The sequence below is a fragment of the Capsicum annuum genome, chromosome 9 (assembly GCF_002878395.1).
Source record: "Capsicum annuum cultivar UCD-10X-F1 chromosome 9, UCD10Xv1.1, whole genome shotgun sequence".
Classification (NCBI taxonomy): domain Eukaryota; kingdom Viridiplantae; phylum Streptophyta; class Magnoliopsida; order Solanales; family Solanaceae; genus Capsicum; species Capsicum annuum.
In genome coordinates this window covers 68,277,915-68,298,801 of record NC_061119.1, presented here as the reverse complement: position 1 = coordinate 68,298,801, position 20,887 = coordinate 68,277,915, and the positions used below count along the sequence as shown (strand labels likewise).

The window sequence follows — 20,887 nt, the reverse complement described above, 5'->3', positions numbered from 1 at the left end:
TTTTTCTTATAATCATTCACTATATATATTTAGTTAACGTGGAAGATGTTTTGAGATTTAAATTTAAACCTTTTTGTTAATTGTGTTAATATGCTTTCGAGTATGTCTTTTTATTTTCACTAACAATGACGATGATATTTTAATTTGGTTTGCCTATTAATTTAGTTTTTGAATATTTAGATTTTAAAATACACATATAGAATGAATGTATAAGTTTATTTTTTCTTATGAAATGGATTAAAGAAGGCTTTAGATTTTACAAAATGTATTTTCAAATTATGAATACCAAAAAAATAGAATTTTGATAAGTTTTTTCGTGACCGTATGAAGCACGGATAAATTTCCTAGTTTAGGGAGTATCTTTGATAATCTTCATAGGGACATTTTTAGTATTTTAATTTTATTTGTCTAATAAAGTTATTACACATAACAAGTGTAATTATGATACTATAAACTTGAAGTCATTGAAATATTTTATTTTAGATAATTCTATAAGATGAGAAAAAATATTTTGCAAAATCTTGACACTGATATCACGAGAGAAATTAATAATCAATAAGTATCCAAACAAAAATTATTTCTATCTATAATTAAAGAATTACATACTCACAAATTTATAAAATATCAATATTTTCTATTTATGATCTTCTTTGAATTTTAATTATTACATATTTTAAATCATGTTATTTTGTAAAATATCAAATTTGTTGTAGCATTTTGATATATTCTAATACCTGGCAATACTTCTACCTCACAAATTATTTTTTTATTTAAAATTATCTAATTATGTGATTAAGAATTTTAATAATGCTGAAAACTTATCCTCACGACATGTTTAACACGCCATTAGATTATCCTAATTATAAATTAAAAAAATATATAATATAAATTATATTTTTAAATTTAAATTATTATTTTTATATCGTGATTTTATGCTTAGGCCTCATGAAACGTGTGTGTATACATATAAGAACTAACTTTCTTGGCAAAAGTTATTCATTAATTTTCTATTTTGTAGGTGTTTGGTCCTGAAAATCAAATTGGATTTGAAGTTGTCATGAATATAAATTGAAGTTATTTTTAAATTTTTGTGAGTAAATAAGTGTAAAAAGAAGTGAAAACAAGTTTTATGATCAAATACGTTTTTTGAAATTCTAATCCAAAAAGCGACAAATATTTTTCATGGCCCTTTGATTAATACTCCCTCAATTTTATTTTATTTTCACGTAACAACGAGTTTAAGAAAATAAAAAATATTTTTGAATCTTGAAATTTTAAATTAAAATTGTGTCAAATATATTAAAATATCTTTTAATTTTATAATCTCAAACATGCCACATGAAAAATTAAAATATTATAAAAAATATTTTTTTTAAAAATGAATTAAAAAGAAAGTTATCATTCTTTATGAACGGAGGTTGTGCCAAATAAGACGAAGGGCCCATTTGGATAGGCTAAAAAAAACGACTTTTAAAAAGTTCTTTAAAAGTGTTTTTGAAAGTGCTGAACTTATTTTAAAAATAATCAGTTACGTGTTTGGATAAAAATGCTGAAACTGAAAAAAGTTATTGATGTGTTTGGTAAACAAGTGTTTTTAAGCATGTGTTTTGGTAAAAATGTCTGAAATACTCTTAAAGATGTTAACAATATATAGAGTTGATTATTATTAATTTTTATTTCTAAAATGCTTCAAATTAAAATTAGTATAATATTTTCATGAATGACTATTAATTTTTGCGGTAAAAAAAACTTTTTTTTTTTTGTTAAAAGAGTTTAAAGCGTTAAACAAAATATATATGTTACTAATCATTATAATTACATTAATAGAAAAATAGTTGGTCACAAATGATACTATTTGCTTGATAAAAAGACTCTTAATTAAAAAATATATTACTCGTTGATTGAGTAATGACTATCACTATTAAAATATTGCGAATACGAATGTTGCATCATGAATATAGATAGATCATTCACTAATCGTCCATAAAGTTGTATATCTTCAATGATATTCTTCATATATTTTGGTTGGTGAGTTATTTTTTTATTAGAGAAATTCATATGTTGTACAATAATAATTGTCCAAATTTAAAAGAATATATCAAAGAAGGAGAATAATATATAAAAATTCATACTCCCTCCGTTCCATTTTACCCATTCCAAATTTTCTAATTTGGTGTCCCATTTTATTTGTCCTTTTTTACTTATCAAGACAAGATGATTTTTTTTTCATGTTTTACCCTTTGCATTAATTATTTTTTCTTTAAATTAAAATGTAAACATCATTTAATAGGGGTACTATGATAAATTAGCCATATTATTTATTGTTTTTCTTAATACGGGTAAAATGAGACGGAGGAAGTATTTCATAGATTAGAAGTTTCATACAAAAGAAGTACTAATATAGTTAAAGTTGAATTTGCCATAAATATAAAAAATGAAAATATTCAATTAATACAAGCATTAAGCATTAAAAGCTATTTTGAGGCTACACGAGCGTAATTTTGAAATATGGGAGAATTTTGAGGGACAAAAATATCTTTTAATTGATCAAAATACAATAACTTATAAATCCAAAAATATAAGTTGGGAATTTGAGCTTTTAGTTTTTAATTTATGAAAAATAAATTTTGACTTTTTCAAAGTAACTTTAAAACTTATTAAACACTTAAAAAAATAAAAAATAACTTAAAAGCTATTTTAATTAAAATATAAACCAATTCAAACACCACCAAGTGTTTTTTCCCCTGTCATGAACAGCTTAATTTTAGCTGTAAAATGTACAACAAAAATTAAACTCAAATTATTTAAAAATCCAACCTTTTTATCTTAGCGTACAATTGGAAAATGCATAAAATGACTAAATCAAGCTCCGAAAAGCGTAATACCATTTCAACCAAACACAAGAATATGCCGAACGCCTAAGCCAATTCAAAATAGTATTTGCAGTGTGTGAATCAGTAATAATATCTTCAAACCGATCCAAAATTTGCCATGTTTGCCAAGAAAATTTTTCAGAAAGCCACACAATATCATAATCAACATCATCATCCGGTGCGTCTTTTTATCCTCCTGTATTTAAGTGTTGTACAGTTGACTTTGTCTTCTTTGTAATTATTGATAATGAATTAATGATGCTCATTCCAGTAAGTGTGATTTTTTAAGGAATTAATTTTGATCGGAACGCTGTGATATTGAAAAAAAAATGGTTTTGTTTTTCCATTCTGAGCTGCGAAACTGCGAGTATTTGATCAATTATAATGAAATAAATTGGTAAAATGCTTTTGATGATGCTCAAGTTTTATACCGGGAATTATGTGGAATTGTTACTTATTAATTCTGCCAACTTTAGCTTCTCTTAAGTTTAGATGGTCCCAAGACTTTGGTAACGGAGGATTGTAAGGCACTCGAGGGCGTGGCCGAATGGTCAATGAGGTGAGTTGAGAACCATGAGGTCTATGGTTCAAATCCTAGCAGAGATAAAAACACTAAGTGGTTTCTTGCTTTGGTGCCCTAGTAGTTTACCGAATAAATTGAGAAGTACGGCATTCCCGGCCCACCAAGTGAAATGATAGAGTTACCTATTACCTTTCGGTGGCATGTATCACGTGGAATTAGTCGAGGTGCACGTAAGCTGGCCCGGACACCACTGTTGTCAAAAAGAAAAACTCCCTCCATTTCAATTTGCTTGACCAACTTTCTTTTTTAGTCTGTTTTAAACAGAATGACCCTTTTCCCTTTTAGCAATTTTTTAATTTCAATTTTTCACATGACATGTCTAAGACCACAAGATTAAAGAGCATTTTGGTACATTTGACATATCTTTAATTTAAGACCATAAGATTCAAAAGTATTCTGTATTTTCTTAAACTCTGTGCCAATTTAAAACAAGTCAATCAATTTGAAATTGAGGGAGCAAATAAATAAAGATTGATGTTAAGATAGCTTGACAGTCAAAGTAGAGATAGTGGATGGATATAGATGATTTATATAGCTGGGAAAACTACTTTGGGATTGAGGAAAAAGCAGGTTGTCAGTATGATTTTGAATATGTTTCCAATCTTCAAGAATTTGGAAAATATCTTTGGAACAACATATAGTGCATTCCTAGCTGAAGAGCAACATATAGGGCATCGCTTATAGATAGTGTGATGCTGATTTATTTGGTCGATGTTACTTTATTTGTGCTTAATCGGCTTTGGTATTCATTTTCATCCATTTTGTAAGACTTGAATGTAATTGGCGGAGTAATTCCTTCGTTTTTTTTTTTTTTTTTTTGTGTGTGTTCAGACAAATGACAGTGGTTTGACTGCGAGTGACCTGAATGTTCGTTCTACTGTACATTATGGTATCCCGTCAACAGCATCAATTCTTGCAGTAGACTCCATCCAGCGCCTATTGGCTGTTGGAACATTGTAAGCTAAACTTTTGATCTTATGCACTTTATTTGGATGGAAGCCTGTCAGCTCAGTTGTTAAGTAAACTACTAATTCTGTTTTGGCTGGTATCCCTTACTTCCTTGTGCACAAAAGTAACGAAATTATATCTTAGTACATATAAGCTAGTATCACACAAATTTTGGGTTCACTTGTTAGAAAATGCTCGGATCATTCAAATAGCCATACCCAGATCTTATGGATGAAAATATACTTTTAAGACAGTGGATAGCTTTTCGTAGAACTGGAAGTTGCTGCTGTTAGGGTTCTTAAATTCGGTTGACGAAAATTTCTTGATAAGATGAAGAGGCTAGAGAAAAAGTTATAGCTTATCAAATTTTATCTTTGCCAAGAGATAACTGGTGGATGCAACAGGTGTATAGCCACTGTTATTTGGGTGCAGACCAGTTATGTTCATGTGACAGCCCCGCTCACTTGTTTATTAAATGATACTTTTACCGGGTAGTCTTGCTTGACAACATGATGACATAATGCATCCGAAAAATTAAATCTACATGAAAAATATTATTAAGTTCCGATGCTTTTAATTTCAAGATTATGACATAGTATGTTGAAAATTTAGCCAATGGTTTATTTTTGACTCTTGGGAAGCTAAACTGGATTAAAGTTTTGGGATGGGGGAAGTAAAAGTTAGGTATTGTGGTATTGATTTCTAATAATAGGAATTAAGATCTCATTTTCAACTCTAGGGTTAAACTTGATATCATACCTAATTTCTTGAGCTCAATTGATCCTTGAGGCAACAATGTTCTGATTAAGAGGGTGGATTCTGCGACATTTTTTTTATTGAAACTGTTATCCTGCCACATTATTATTCTGGTTGATTAGGAAGGCAGTTCGTCACCACATTATTTTGAAATGAGAAGAAGAAATCGAAACTTTCTGCTTAGATTTACAGATCAGTTAGGCACTGGTTAGTGGGGGGCCGGGGCCGGGGTCTGTCGTGTTAGTGTATTAAGCACAATAGATGAAGTTAAGTCTTAATTAAATAAATACAGAAGTAGCTATGCATTTTCGTTTTCTTTTCTCTCTTTTTTTTTGTTAGTGATTGAAAATGACTTTTGTTTGTGTGTGCGAGGGGGTGAGGGGTGGGGGTGCGACAATCTATTTCAGATAGATCTAAAATAAGGTGAAGGCTCGGTAATGTACATTTTAATCTGTCCATACTATCTTGTAGTTATAAACTATTCATCTATATAGATGGCTTGATGGCTCTAATCTTTAACGTAGTATCCAAACATTTTTTCAGGGATGGTAGGATAAAAGTGATTGGTGGGGACAATATTGAAGGTCTCTTGATTTCTCCAAAGCAGTTTCCATACAAATACTTAGAGGTTTGATTTTTGCACATGAAGTCATTCCTACAGATTCTTCGATAAGTTCTAAAGTTTTCCCAGTGCATATTATTCGATATTATTCTGGAGCATTTTGTAACACCTCATATCTCTGACAATGACTTGGGTAGCAGAAATTTGGGGCCTGGTTTCCTTATCAACAGATTTAAGAGTCTCTGAAGGATGTGGTCTTTAAAATTGATAATGTCAGGTTTATGGACAAAGTCAATAAAGAGCTGGATTTTTAATCAAAATTTTGCTCAAATACTTTTGGATGACAACGTCCAATGATGAACATTTTTGTTTTGAGTGTTTATTCCATGGAGGTTTGAATCTGAATGATTCTGACTTCAGACCATTAAGTATATTTGTTTTTCATTAAGATTTTGACTCTTAATAGATCTAAATAAGTCTTAATCATTCAGATCTTGAACTAAGTCTTAATCATTAAGAGGTATTCTTGTATTGGATATTATTCACCACCACTCTATCCATAATTATCAGTCACAACCACTAACCACCACCACCATTGTCAACCACCACTTAGCCCACCAACCACCTCAACCATCACAACCACCATTCACAATCATAATTGCTACTAACCACTATTTTAAGCCGCTACCTATATCTACCACCTCTATTATTTTAATTATATCCGTCGCTAGCACCATCGTCAACGCCAATGCTGCCGCCACCACCACCACCACCATCAACTACTATCGGCCAATTCCAACTGCTAACTAACTCATCTATCACAACTAGCGCCACCGCTAACTACCAATAACACATCATCAAAATCCACACATTCTTCGGCCATCACCATCACCACCATTGTCACTGGTGGTCACCACTTCTACCACCGCTTCAACCACTATCATCGCTACAGTATATCTCTACTAATAATCATCTCCATCATCACAGCTAACAACATCTCCAACTACTACCAACACATCATCAACTATTATGCATTCATTTTTAAGCTATCACAATCAATACCTCCAACTACTAACATCAACCAACTTTACATCACTACCACCACCACTACCACCATCATAGTAGTTACTACAATGCCAAACATCTCTACCATCACAACTATCACCACCAACATTACTAATCACTAACATCAATCATTACCACCACCACCACCATTACAAACCATCTCTATTATCACTAACAAATATAAATATTTTTTTTCAATCAAATAATAATTTTATTGTATTAATCAAATATTTTTCTAATATATAATTATTTTTTATTTGAATTATATTTTTTATTATATATACAAATAAATAAATTTTGCATATTCAGATATTGAAAAACAAATAGTCTTAACCATTCAATTTTCAGATTTGAAGACAACATCTTAATCATTCAGATATGCATTCAATTCAGACGTCTAAATCTTAATAAAAACAAATGCAACCTAAGAGGACAATTAACTGAAATAGGCTTACATTTATGATATATGATGCAAGGTTAGGAACGGGTATTCATTTTGATTCTATATTTTTTCTTTTTTTGGAAGTAAGTTTCATCCTCATGAGGCCTTCTCCCTTCTTGAAGGGTAGGTGCTTTCTTGTTTGTCAAAGCTAACTCCTAGCTTTTCTCTTTTGCTATTTTGGGTAGTGTTGTTCAAACATAGGAAGGTTCTTTGCTGAATAATGCCAAACTTCACTATTATTTTCTTCAGTGATCTGGCTAACTTGCTTTATTTTCCTATAACAGTGATAAACTGATGGTGTCTTTATTTCTTGCGCTTTGGCTAACTTAATGATTTCTTGAATCTGTTTCTTTTACAATCTCAAGATATATGTTAATCTGTTCTCTTTTATTTGTCTTTGTCTGTGGCAGTTCCTTCAAAACCAGGGTTTTCTTGTCAGCATAACAAATGAAAATGATATTCAGGTATTAATTCTTTCTAGTAAGTTGGTTTTTAATGCCATTAGCGCAGCATTCTCAAATGTTAATCAAAGATGGGAACTTAAGATCAATTGTGCGAAGTTTGTAATTTTGTATTGTGTTTCTTGTTGGGTTTGATGCCTTCTTTGGTGCAACATTCTGAAATGTTAATCACGATGGTAAACTGAACTCAATTTGGTGTGGTAGTTTGTATTGTATCAGTTCCTTGCTTTTTCTGCAGAGATATGTTTTATTTATGCCATTTATAATCAAGGAACTCTTGTGTGAACTTGGCCATGCCAGGACCTGGCTGAGCAAGTGGATGATAAGTGTTTTGCTTTAGGTTGGTGGATCTAGAGCTACCATAATAGTATAAGAAAAATGGTCAAATTTGCCCCTCTACATGTGAAAACAATCAATATAAGATAAAAGTACTGTGCTGGATGCGCGGTCAAATGGGGGAAAATATGATTAGGAACGACGATATTCAGGACAAGTTAGGAGTGGCCTCTGTGGTGGACAAGATGAGAGAAACAAGGCTGAAGTGGTTCGGGCATGTGAAGAGGAGATGCATGGATGACCCAGTGAGGAGGTGTGAGAGGTTGGCGATGGTGGGTATAAGCTGTGGTGTGCGCAGGATTTTTCGTAAGTGGTATCGCCTTAAAGAAGTAAATAAGAAGAGTAAATCACTATGATGATAATATTATATTACTCCCTCCGTCCCAAATTACTCGTCTCAAGTTGAGATGGCACATTGATTAAGAAAAATAATTAATAACATGCCTTGTTTACCATAGTATCCCTATTAAATGATGTTTACAATTTAATTTGAAGAAAAAGTAATTAATGCAAAGGGTAAAACATGAAATTTTTTTTGTCTTGTCTTGATTAATGAAAAAAGACAAGTCAAATGGGACATCAAATTAGGAAATATGGGACGGAGGGAGTAAAAGATTGCACTTTTGTTATACGTCAACCTATCATACTCAATAAACCATTGAGGATCAGAACGTATGACGCAATGAACATAAAACATATATTTTGAAGAAAAAAGGTGATTCGAGGTTGAAAAGTACCTTTTTGAAGATATGATGTAATTATTGCATCGCAGTATCTTAAATAATACTCCTTCCATCCCATTTTATGTGTCGTCATTTCCTTTTTGGTCCGTCTCAAAAAGAATGTCACCTTTCCTTATTTGGTAACTATTTAATGGCATCATTCCTATTTTATCCTTAGTGAGTTCCACTTATTAAGAAAAGACAACTAAAAAGTAAACATTAAAATAACATTAAGAGGGCAATTTTGTAAACTTTATAAAGTCATCACTTATTTCTTAAACTCCATGTCCGGTCAAATGGTGACACATAAAATGGGACGTAGGTAGTATTTTGAAATGTTAAACTTTTTCGATATCAACTTTTGAGGAATTTAAATAAAACTCTTCCAAGGATCGACCTTTTATTTTTTAACTTATTCATCCTTCTTCCAAGCTAGATAAATTTTGGAGATGTTAAATTTTATTTAAAAAATTTGGAAGATACTTTTAAAAAATATCTCTTCCACTAAATTACAAATTAAAAGATTAATTTATATAAATCATAAGTAATTTTATAAAATTCAACAAACAAGAAAGCAGTAGATTTCTTCAAGTGTTATGAAATATAAAGCAGAGAAGAAAAAGAATAGAGAGAGAAGAGAGAGTGATTATTATTTCTCTTGAGATGTTCTCGAGGGGGTAATCCCAATGAAGGAAAACCCCTTTATTTATAGGGAAAAACTAATCTTGAGTTTCTAACTTTTTAATAAATAGACATTCACTATATATGGTAAAAGAGACATCCACTATATATTGTAATACATTTATAACACTCCTCCTTGAATGTCTAATTGATAGATAATGTGCCTCGTTAAAACCTTACTAGAACATTTCTAATAATACGCATATAGGCTGCCTCATTAAAAACCTTACAAGAAAAGTCCAGTGGGACAAAATCTCGTAAGGGAAAAAGAGTACAACACGTATTAACCCTCCTAATGAGAACATCCTTGAACCTTTATTATCTCCCTCTCATGTTAGAAAAACTAACATACATCTTAATTTACTTTAGAAGATCCATCTTTGTGCATTGTTGGAGTCCCACATCGATGGGTTAAAGGGTCCTTGGTCTCTTTATATGGTCTTGGGCAATTCTTCCCTCATGAGTTAGCTTTTGAGGTTGAGTTAGGCCCAATGTCCATTTCTTTATCATGGTATCAGAGCCAGACCCACCCAGTTCATTGTTTTCGATGTTGGGCCCCCCGTTTTATATTGTCCACGCTCCAGATGTCTAACCCTGGGCGTGCGGGGGGTGTTGGAGTCCCACATCGATGGGTTAAAGGGTCCTTGGTCTCCTTATATGGTCTTGGGCAATCCTCCCCTCATGAGCAAGCTTTTGAGGTTGAGTTAGGCCCAAGGTCCATTTCTTTATCATGCATTATTGTATATCCATTAATCATATACTGCACATCAAAATTATTAGATGGAATAATTAGTTTCTGGCCTTGAACTAATTGAAGGGAGAAATTGACCATAATTTTTTGGTCTAATGCAAACAAGAGCTATTGTATGCAATATATCATACTTTAGACCCACACATGAAGCTTTGTTCTCATAATCAATTCTTCAACTACTTATCGGAGGCATGCAATGTCAAACCAACATTATCAAGTTGCATTATTTTGATTACACAATCTGAAAATTATGCTCTTAACTCAATTTTATTGAGCAAACAACTTTATGAATGTCAAACTGCAGGTTGACAATAAATGTACATGTGATTATTTTATTGATGCATCTTTTCAACATATCACATGATAGGTGAACGGGCTCTTATTCACCTTTACTACTTTCCTAAATTTAGGGGATCTAACCCCAACATTAGTTGGTCCACAACTTATCACGAGAACAAGCAAAATTAAAAGTTCATGAAGAATTTTCTAGTTCTTCAATATATGTTTAATACTCACTATGCACATCTTTGGGATGTCGCAATCGTTCATGTCAATTTATGAACTTTTATTCTAGTAAACTCCAAGTTTACCATGACATGCGTTTTCCACTTTAGTAAACTTCTAGTTTACTATGACATGACTTTTATATCAATAAACTTCTAGTTTATTATAGCATGTGATCTCACCATGCTCGAATAACTTTTTACATTTGTATTTCTTATTATAGTAACTTGGAGATATTCAATCTTCCAATTATTCTACCTCTTCTGGAGGCGGATTGCCATATCTTCACAATTAAGAACATATTTGAATATATATATAGTCACATTCACCCCAGAGTATAGATCTGTATTTAATAATAATCTAAATTCTCATTCCCCAGGAATGAAATATAATCATGCCTTAAGCGTATCAAATTATGATAACTTAGAATCACTTTTAAGATATTGCTACTATAAAAGCAAACCGAGACATACATATAATGTAGAGAAATTCTCTTAACATATCTTTCAGAGTACATCATATATTGCTACCACATTCACTTCATGGAATGAAGCATATTCAATGTGACAAGTTTCATAACTTTTTACCAAATACACATTATTTTACCTTAGCCATCATTGTATCCGTAATATGGTGCATTGGGATTTAAACTCAATGCTTTATCCATATAAAGGTGTTTTAGGCAATAAATAGATGGGAGTTGGACCCAACATCTTATTATGATTCGGGACTCTAATCAAGCAATGCAGTATAAGCATAAGATCGTGGCATAACGGTTTAGGAAAAAATCAACACACCTTTAATATTCAAAAAGTATACTACACAATTTACAATGTACCGACATTGTTATTCAATTTGTTAATTAATAGGTAACAATATTGTAACATTAAATTATCACTAATTCATATGTCCACATAACTAATATATAATAATATTTAAGCATAATCAATCTGTACATAAATACAACAATATTGTCGATGAAGAATATTTTATTATTAAAATATCCGATTCTCAAATATGACAGTGCATCGTATAAATGTCTTTTATCATTCTTCTTGAAAAACTAGATTTGTTAGTGTGAAATTGATATATATATATGTGTGTGTGTTAAGTATCGCACATTAGAAAAGGTATGGGTAATTGGTGTAATATATATATATATATATATATAATATGTAAGAAATAATATAACTAGCAAGAGGGTAAGATAAACAAACCACACAATGGGAAGGTACGGAGAGCCTTACTGCATAACAGGTGAGAAATTTCTTTTACACTTTTTAATGAAATAAGCCTTGTGGCTAAATTAATTTCTTACCGTACAAAAGGTTCACACTTATCGCTGGGTCAATTAACGTAGAGATCTCAGTTGATTAGAGACTCGTGCTGATAACATGTTATGAAATATAAAGCAGAAAAGAAGATGAATAGAGAGAAAAGAAAGAGTGATTATTATTTCTCTTGAGAGATTCTTGAAGGTTTAATCACAATGAAGGAAAACCCCTTTATTTATAGGAAAAAACTAACCTTTGGGTTTTTAACTTTTTCATAAATAGACATTCACTATATATGATAAAATAGACATTCACTATATATTGTAATACATTTATAACATCAAGTTTTTAAAATTCTAACTAAAAAGAAGAAAAGAAAAAGCAAAGTCCACAATACAAGGCTTTAACCTCATTGGGGATTGATCCACGACCTTCCAGATAAATTAGTAGTGTGGTGTTTTACCACTGAACCAACTGGTCGTTGTATGTCAAGTAGTGTCATTGACATAGCTTTTGACCCTTATTTTGCTTTTTTTGCAAATTCTTTTAAGTTTATCTAATATTTTTTTCTCGAGGAAGCGGTGTCGTAGTGGTATGGTCTGCATACACGCTACCCTCCCCAGACCCCACTAGGTGGTAATAAACTGGGTATGTTGTTGTTGTTGTTGAGGAAGCGGTGTCTGGTGACACCCTTTGAGTCAAGATGGGTCCGCCCTGGGGTATAAGGAGAGGTAGAGGTAGGCTAAAGAAATATTGAGGAGCGATGATTAGACACGACATGTCGCTCCTTCATCTTATCGAGGATATGCCCCTAGGATAGGAGGATTTGGAGGTCGACGGTTAGGGTAGAAGACAGTAGGCAGTCAAGCGTTGTCAAGTTACCTTACTAGTATTATTATTATTACTCCCCGACTATCTTATTCTTTGATTCTATCATTACTTTTTGCCTTCTTTACTCTAGTTAACATATTATTTGTTGTCGGTACTATTCATTTCCCTTTTTTTATGGCTTCTTTCCTACTTTATTTACTTTCCAAACTTGCTCTGATATGTTGTACTTGATCCAAGGATCTTCTGCAAACAACCTCTCTCTACCTTCACAAGGTAGGGGTAACGTCTGCGCACATTCTACCCTCCCTAGACCCCACTTGGATTACACTGGGTTTGTTGTTGTCATTACCCATTCAAATGTACCCCTTGGTGCACGCCCAATCTCAAGTGGCACTGTATTTTGGTGAGGTGGACACTTCATGGCATTCCATTTCACCACTCGCAACCCATTTTACCCTTTCCCCTCCAATTTTTCTTCCACCACCACTGCCACAAAAAACTTGAGTTCATTTTTCAATCCTTTACCCAACTCTTTGGACACCCTTAGGACTATTGCAACTCATCTTAACAAGGTAGGGGTAAGGTCTGCGTACATGATACCCTCCCTAGACCCCACTTGGATTACACTGGGTTTGTTGTTGTCATTACCCATTCAAATATACCCCTTCATTGTTAGGCTGTCCAAGGTGCACGCCCAATCTCAAGTATCACTGTATTTTGGTGAGATGGACACCTCATGGCATGCCATTACTCCCATTCCATTTTACCCTTTCCCCTCCATTTCTTCTTCCACCACCACTGCCACCAAAAACTTGAGTTCATCTTCCAATCCTTTATAGTCTCCCAAATATTTTCATATATATATATAGAGAGAGAGAGAGAGAGATGCTAGCTAGGGCCATCCATATATAATATTGGCACAGTTTCCCTTTTTTTGAAAAAAATCTTTTTAGCTGCCTTCAGATCTATGTTTCTTCTTATAAGCCTCAGTTGTATAAGCAGATCCTAATTACTTTTTAAATATAAAGCAAAAAAAGCACTATACTTGGGCAATAGAGTGCTTCCATTTCCTTGTTCCACATCTGCAATTTTCTATTCTGAGTGGTTTTATGCTTAGGATTTTCATTGGGTTTTCCTCTATTTCAACCTTAGGGTTTGCTTTTAATGAGTAGTAAGTACCTGCAGTAGAAAGGTGGAGAGGGAAGAGGTGCTGCTGGTGGAAGAAGTGGAGATAAGGGTTAAAATTGGTTGTGGGCGGGTAAGGTGGCATGTCATGTGGTGTCCACCTCACTAACATGACAACACCACGTGGGATTGGGCGACCTTGGACAATCCTAAAGAGGAGGGGTATATTTGATTTTGAGCTACTTGGGGGTATTTTTATGCGGGAAGTATAATGGATTGCAAAATCGATCCTTTTCGCATTGTAGAGGGAGGGGGAAATTTGGCCATTTTTCCAATATTATAAATCTTCGTTCGATGTTCCTAGGGTAGCACAGGAAAATGTGAAATAACCTATATACATATCGAATTAAGATCTCAGGGGAACTTGCTGGTAGCCTTAGTGATGAATAAGCAAGAAAGCATTAACAAATTAATGAGAGATCATTACTTCCCAAAAAAAATAATTGCTAGGAGATATAGCAACTGTAGTTTCCAGAAATGAGATTTAATGTAAAGAATGTATATAACATAGATTCTACATTGGATTTCATACACGCTTTTATACCGAGTCTAAATCTCGACTTTTTCCTTTATTTTGAGCACCCACTTGGTGCTAATTATTTAAATTATTTATCCCCAAGAAAAGTAAAAAAGCAAAAGAAGCAAATATTGTATGTTGCAATTACATAGGCAGAATCTCTACAAATTTGTGGTGAATTATGTGCCTCATTTTTTCATTCAAAAACCTGCTATATTTGTACCTCACCAGAGGCATTTGCAGAAACTTATGTTTGGGTTTTTTGATAGGCTGGAAGAAACTCGTGTTTCTTGTTGTGTTGCAATTACAATGACTCAATTTTTTAATATCAAAACCTTCTCTTTTCATTTCCTTGAACATGTGTTCATCAAAGACATGCATTTATGTTGAATGTGAAATATGGCCCGGTGGTGTAATGAAGTGTTGTATGAATTTCTAATTGCCTAGTATCACACCATTAGAATTTTACTTCAATGCCTAATTTTATAAGAAGGCCATTTCCATGATTTTCAATTCTTTATATTTGTCTGAAAGCAAGTAGACTTGAGTGATGAATGGTTGGCTTTAAGGGTGATTTCTTATTGAAAGTGGGAACTGTTTGAATGCCAATGAAGACCTCTTTGCAAACCCCTCCTCCTCCTGTCCCCTAAAGATGGAAAAATCCTAGAAGAAAAGTGAGAATAAAAACCTTTCATTCAAGGTTGCACGGACTTTGGTGTTCAGAGGGGTCATGTAAAACTCGAGTTAGGAACTGTTTTGAGGTTCTGGGTTAGTAGGCCTGTAAGATTTCTCTCTTGCTTTTCTGCAGGTTTGGAATCTCAAAAGCAGATCTGTAGCTTGTGATTTGCAATGGGAATCAAATATAACTGCTTTTTCAGTTATCAATGGCTCTTCCTTCATGTACGAAATCGATGTGCACACAAGAAACTTTTACAGTACAAAGAGTTGAGAGTATTTTATGCTTAAATTTAATTTTTCCTGTCATTATAGGTATGTTGGAGATGAACATGGAACAATCTCAGTTTTGAAGTTCTGTGTAGAGAACAGAGAGCTACTGCAACTGCCATATCAGATCTTTTGGAGTTCTCTTTCTGGTGCTTACTGCATAATCTTTGTGAAGATCTTTTATCTGATTCATTAGTTTCTATGATTATGTTTGTTCCTTATTCTTTGTTAAGTGACTCTTGTTTAGTTGGAATTCTTTTTACTTTTAGGGTGTGTTTGGTATGATGGAAAATGTTTTCTTATTTTCTCTTGTTTGGTTTTAGTTAAATGTTGGGAAAATGTTTTTCGTAACAACTTATTTTTCTCCATTTGAGGGAAAATGACTTCCCTCATGGACCAAGGAAATTCATTTTCCGAAAAATGACAAATGTGACTTATGCCCCACCCCCACCCCTCTTCGCCACCCCATCAACACTAATATTCACATTTCTCAAAAAATTCACATTACTCGAAAATATTTTAAATTGTGCTTTGCTTCAATTTTCACTGCTTGAAATAAAAAATAGTGAAGCCTGAATTTTTTTTTTTTCGATGCTCGTTGAATGTATTGTTATTTCCATATACATAGAGGAAGACTTACCTATGCTACTTTTGCTAATTGCATATTTCACTTTGTCATCGATCTAGCTTGTTTCACAAGGTTGAATAAGCTTGTCGTTTCGTTGTATTTCTATTGATTGTAGTATCTTGAGATTGTCCTAACAAAATGTTGAAAAATGTCTCCTATATTTGCTAATTAGTAGTTGATTAAATTTAGTGATTGTAATATTTTAGTATTCGATATTGATATTATTTGCTATACTTAAATTAATTCTTACAAATTGTTGAGTTGCTAGAGGCACTAATATACTAGTTAATAGTTAGTAATGTTTTCTAAAAAATATTTTTTCACTCACCAATCAAACATTAGAAAATATTTTTCTAAAAAATATTTTCTACTATTTTCTACTCACCAACCAAACACTATAAAATATTTTTCAAAAAATATTTTTCAGTCGCCAACCAAACATGAGAAAATAAGTAGAAAATCAACTTATTTTTTTCAAGGAAAACATTTTCCGTGGAAAATATTTTCCATCATACCAAACACACCCGTAGAGTCTGTTTTGAAATTTGAGCTATTTCTTGACAGCTATTAAGGACCCGTTTGACCATAAATTTTTTTCACCTTTTTTCGAAAAATTATTTCATTGTGGTGAAAATTGGGGTGTTTGGCCATAAGAATTCCAAATCCAATTCTAAATTGTTTTTGGAAAAGTGAAAACGAGTTTTACTTGTTTTCACTTTTTTTCAAATCAATTTCAACTTTATTTATTATTACAAATGACCTCATTTTTTTTATTTTTACAAAAAACACCCTATTAATTTCATTTAACAACCGGAGCTAAATGCCTAACTACCACATTGCCATTTCTTCTTCTTCCTCAAAATCTTCTGATGATACAACGGAACCTTAATCCGTCCATTCTTGCGACTCTTTATGCAACACCAACAACAAAGACAATATTATTGTCTCCTCTCACATTTGGTTGTATCTTGTAGCTAAATTAGTTAAGTTTGGTGGTTTTGATAGTTTTTAAAAATTGAGGGTATAAAATTATATTCAAAAAGTCTTTCGAAAAGTCTACAAAAAATTTTCATAAAGACATGGCCAAACACAACTCCAACCCCAATTCCAAAAAATTTTAATTTTCATGGCCAAACGCCTACTAGAACTTTTGCTTACAAGCACTAATGCCTCCTTCATGTTTAAGGCAGGAAATTGATTAAAAAAGTTGTGGGTTGGATATAGATATATCAAGATATGCCTTTCATTTTCGAAGTCTAGGGATGTAAATTGCACGTAACTAGGCCTAGTTTGTCCAATGCCAATAGATGTACATGCCTCTTGATTCGGAAGAGATTCACATTCATTATACTATGGTTCAACCATTTGTTGCTTGCTGCAAAGAAAAACTCTCCTTGGGTTTAATATAATTTTGTGTCTAGTATTAGAGGCTAGTCAATGAGCTTTTTGCTGGTTCCATATGCACCTGTAGTTAATAAAATTATATCTTCTCCTTTATAAGGTGAGAAATTAGAAGGAGAAGAGAAGAGAGTTTGAGAATTAGTGTCTTGATTATTCCGTCAAGGTAGTGGGATTATATAGTGTTATAGAGAATGTAAATAAGGAAGGAAACTAATACGAATATTACACAATATTCTAAGTGACTAATTATGGGGATTTGGAGATATTCCCATATCTACGCTATCTACTTATTCTCATATCTACATTATCTCGATATGATATCATATTTAAAACTCCTCTTCAAGCTGGAGCTTATAAGTCATATGCTTCTAGCTTGCCACAAATATAGTCAATTCCGGATCTTCGAAGTGATTTTGTGAAAATATTCGTCAGTTGATCTTTCGAGTTGACAAAACTCATAGAGATATATCCAGACTCAACTTCTCTCGAATGAAGTGACAATCTATCTCAATGTGCTTCGTTATTTCATGAAACCCGACATTAGAAGCGATATGTAAGCAGCTTGGTCATCACAAATCAATTTCTTCGGTTCAACTCCTCCTATCTTCAGTTTTTGGAGAAATTGTCTCAACCATATAAGCTTACATGTAGCCAATGCCATAGCTCGATACTTCGCCTTTGCACTTGATCTAGCCACGATTTCTTGCATTTTACTTTTCTAGGATGTTAGATTACCTGTTATTAGAACACAATAACCTGAAGTAGACCACCTATCAGAAGGAGACCCAACTCAATCTCGTCTTCATATCATAAACCTTGTCCTAGAGAGTTTTTGATATATCACAAAATGCGAATCACCGTATTCCAGTGACTATCACAAGGTGATTGCAGAAACTGGCTAACTACACTAACAACAAATGAGATGTCTTGTCGTGTGATCGTAAGGTAGTTGAGTTTGCCAACAAGTCTCTGATATCTGCTAGGATCTTTTAGAGGTTCCCCCTATTAGTATTTGAATCCATGAGAGTGTCCACATGTTTGCAATTCAACACACCAACGTCTTCCAAAATGTCTAAGGCATATTTTCTTTGTGTAATAGTATTGCCGGACTGTGCCACTTCAATGCCTAAAAAGTATTTCAGCTTACCGAAATCCTTAGTCTGGAAGTGATTTGAAAGGTGTTGTTTGAGTTGAGAAATACCTTCACGATCATCACCTGTGATAACAATATCATTAACATCAACAATTTAAAAGATACGTTTGTGACGAGATGAATGCCTGTAAAATACGAAGTGATCAGTTTCTGTTCGTATCATTCCAAACTCTTGGACAACAGCTTGAACACGACCAAACCATGCTCTAGGAGATTGCTTAGGACCATAAAGGGATCAGTGAAGTCGAGTGGTTGCTCCATATAAACCTCTTCAGCAAGTTCTCCGTGAAGGAATGTTTTTCTTATGTCGAGCTGAAAAAGAGGCCAATGTTTTATTGCTGCCATAGATATGAGGAGACGAACAAAAGTCATCTTGGCACTGGTGAGAGTATCTCCATAGTCAATGCCATAACTTTGAGTGTATCCCTTAGCAACCAGTCTCATATTGAGACGATAAATAGCTCCATCTGAACCTACCTTAACTGTGAATACCCAACGACAACCAATAGTGGTTTTGCCTTTTGGTAAAGGAACAAGCTCCCAAGTATCATTGTCATGCAAAACAGTCATTTTTCAATCATAGTCTGATGCCAATCTGGATGAACCAATGCTTCTGCCACAGTCTTAGGAACTTTGACAGTAGATAAGCTAGTAATAAAGCATGATATGAAGGTAAAAAACGATGATAACTTAAATAAGTATAAATAGGAGCTTGATTGACTGTAGTTTTAGTACCTTTGCGAAGAACAATGGGAGATCATCTAATGAGAGCTCGATCAGAGCAGGAGATATTGTTGAAGCAGGTAATGAGTCACTAAGAGTGCTTTGTGTACCAGTATTAGAGTTAGTATTTACTAACTGAATTAGTAGTAGAGGCTGAGGTTGTCGGGAATAGACCTTAAGAAAATGAGGTGAAGCTGGGGGTGGAATAGTTGGAATTGGAAGGACTGTTGATATGGTCTTTTGATTTTCTGAATTAGGAATAAAATATGGAGAAGACTCAAAAATAGTAACATCTACTGAGATCAAGTACTTATTAGTAGAGGGGTCAAAGCATTTGTAACCTTTTTGTAGACGAGAATATCCCAGAAATATACATTTCATAGGCTCGTGTTGAAGTTTATCATTTCAAGGGGTACGGTTATGAACAAAATAAGTGCAACCAAACACACGTGGAGGAAGGGGAAACAAATTATTGTACAGTGATACAATCCAAATTGCCTCCGGATCTTTGGAAAGGATGTTTATTGTTCAAGAAGCACTTGACGACTCCTTAGTGCTATCAAAAGGTGTCAATTGGATGGTGATGATCTTTAAGGAGGGTCAAGGGACGTTAAAGAGGCCAAGGGCAGGCAAGACGGGGCTAGAAAACCCCCGGAAGATAACATGCGCCCCACATGCTTTGGAGATGCGCCCAACCTACTCTAGATCTGCTAGAGCAGGTCAAAACAAGTCCACATGCCTTTCAAATGTGCCCCATGTGCGCTTGGGATGCTTGAGCAGATGCTAAGTGGCCTACCATGTTTTGTTATTTCCAAATGAGTCACTTTTAGGCCCAATTTTGTAATAATTAGCCCTAGACTAATAAATAGGAGCTCTTCTTTCATTTTAGCTTAGTTTTTGATGAATTATGAATGTTTACTTTATTGAGAGTGTGAGGCAAACTTGGATTAGCTTGTGTTGATACTTCGTTTAGAAACGTAGGTTGCTTGGAAATCGATTTCCTTGAGGTCTATGAAAGAGTTAGGTGCTTTGTGTGATATTGAATAGAGGATTAGGGGATTAATATACTCTTATTTTACTATCCATTTATTCACTGTGTCTATCTATTTCTTGGTTATCATCTATCCTTTATCTTTTCGTTTTCGTATCGTAGTTAGTTTTTGATTTCGTAGATTGTTCAAGAGGCACTTGACGCCTCCTTGGTGCAGTCAAAAGGTGCCAATTGGATAAGGGACGTTAAAGAGGCCAAGGGAAGGCAAAACGGGGCTAGAAAGCCCCCGAAAGATGACATGCGCCCCACATGCTTTGGAGTTGCGTCCAACCTACACTAGATCTGCTAGAGCAGGTCAAAACAGCCCCACATGCCTTTGAAATGCACCCCATGTGTGCTTGGGATGCTTGAGCGGATGCTAAGTGGGCTACCATGTTTTGTTCTTTCCAAATAGGTCACTTTTGGGCCCAATTATGTAATAATTAGCCCTAGACTATATAAATAGGACCTCTTCTTTCATTTTAGCTTAGTTTTTGATGAATTATGAATGTATAC

At 33.6% G+C, this 20,887-nt stretch overlaps 1 protein-coding gene across 2 annotated transcripts in view; it reads left to right on the top strand.

Moving 5' to 3' along the window:
- Window positions 1-2,756: 2,756 nt before the first annotated feature.
- The window catches only part of LOC107842601, a 41,726-nt gene continuing 23,595 nt past the window's right edge, over window positions 2,757-20,887 (top strand). For both annotated transcript variants that reach the window (XM_016686542.2, XM_016686541.2), the window contains exons 1-6: window positions 2,757-3,051; window positions 4,288-4,412; window positions 5,704-5,788; window positions 7,640-7,693; window positions 15,300-15,391; window positions 15,482-15,585. In XM_016686542.2, coding sequence (XP_016542028.2) covers window positions 2,992-3,051; window positions 4,288-4,412; window positions 5,704-5,788; window positions 7,640-7,693; window positions 15,300-15,391; window positions 15,482-15,585 — 520 coding nt within the window. In that variant the 5' untranslated portion in view covers window positions 2,757-2,991. The remainder of the gene's footprint in view (window positions 3,052-4,287; window positions 4,413-5,703; window positions 5,789-7,639; window positions 7,694-15,299; window positions 15,392-15,481; window positions 15,586-20,887) is intronic.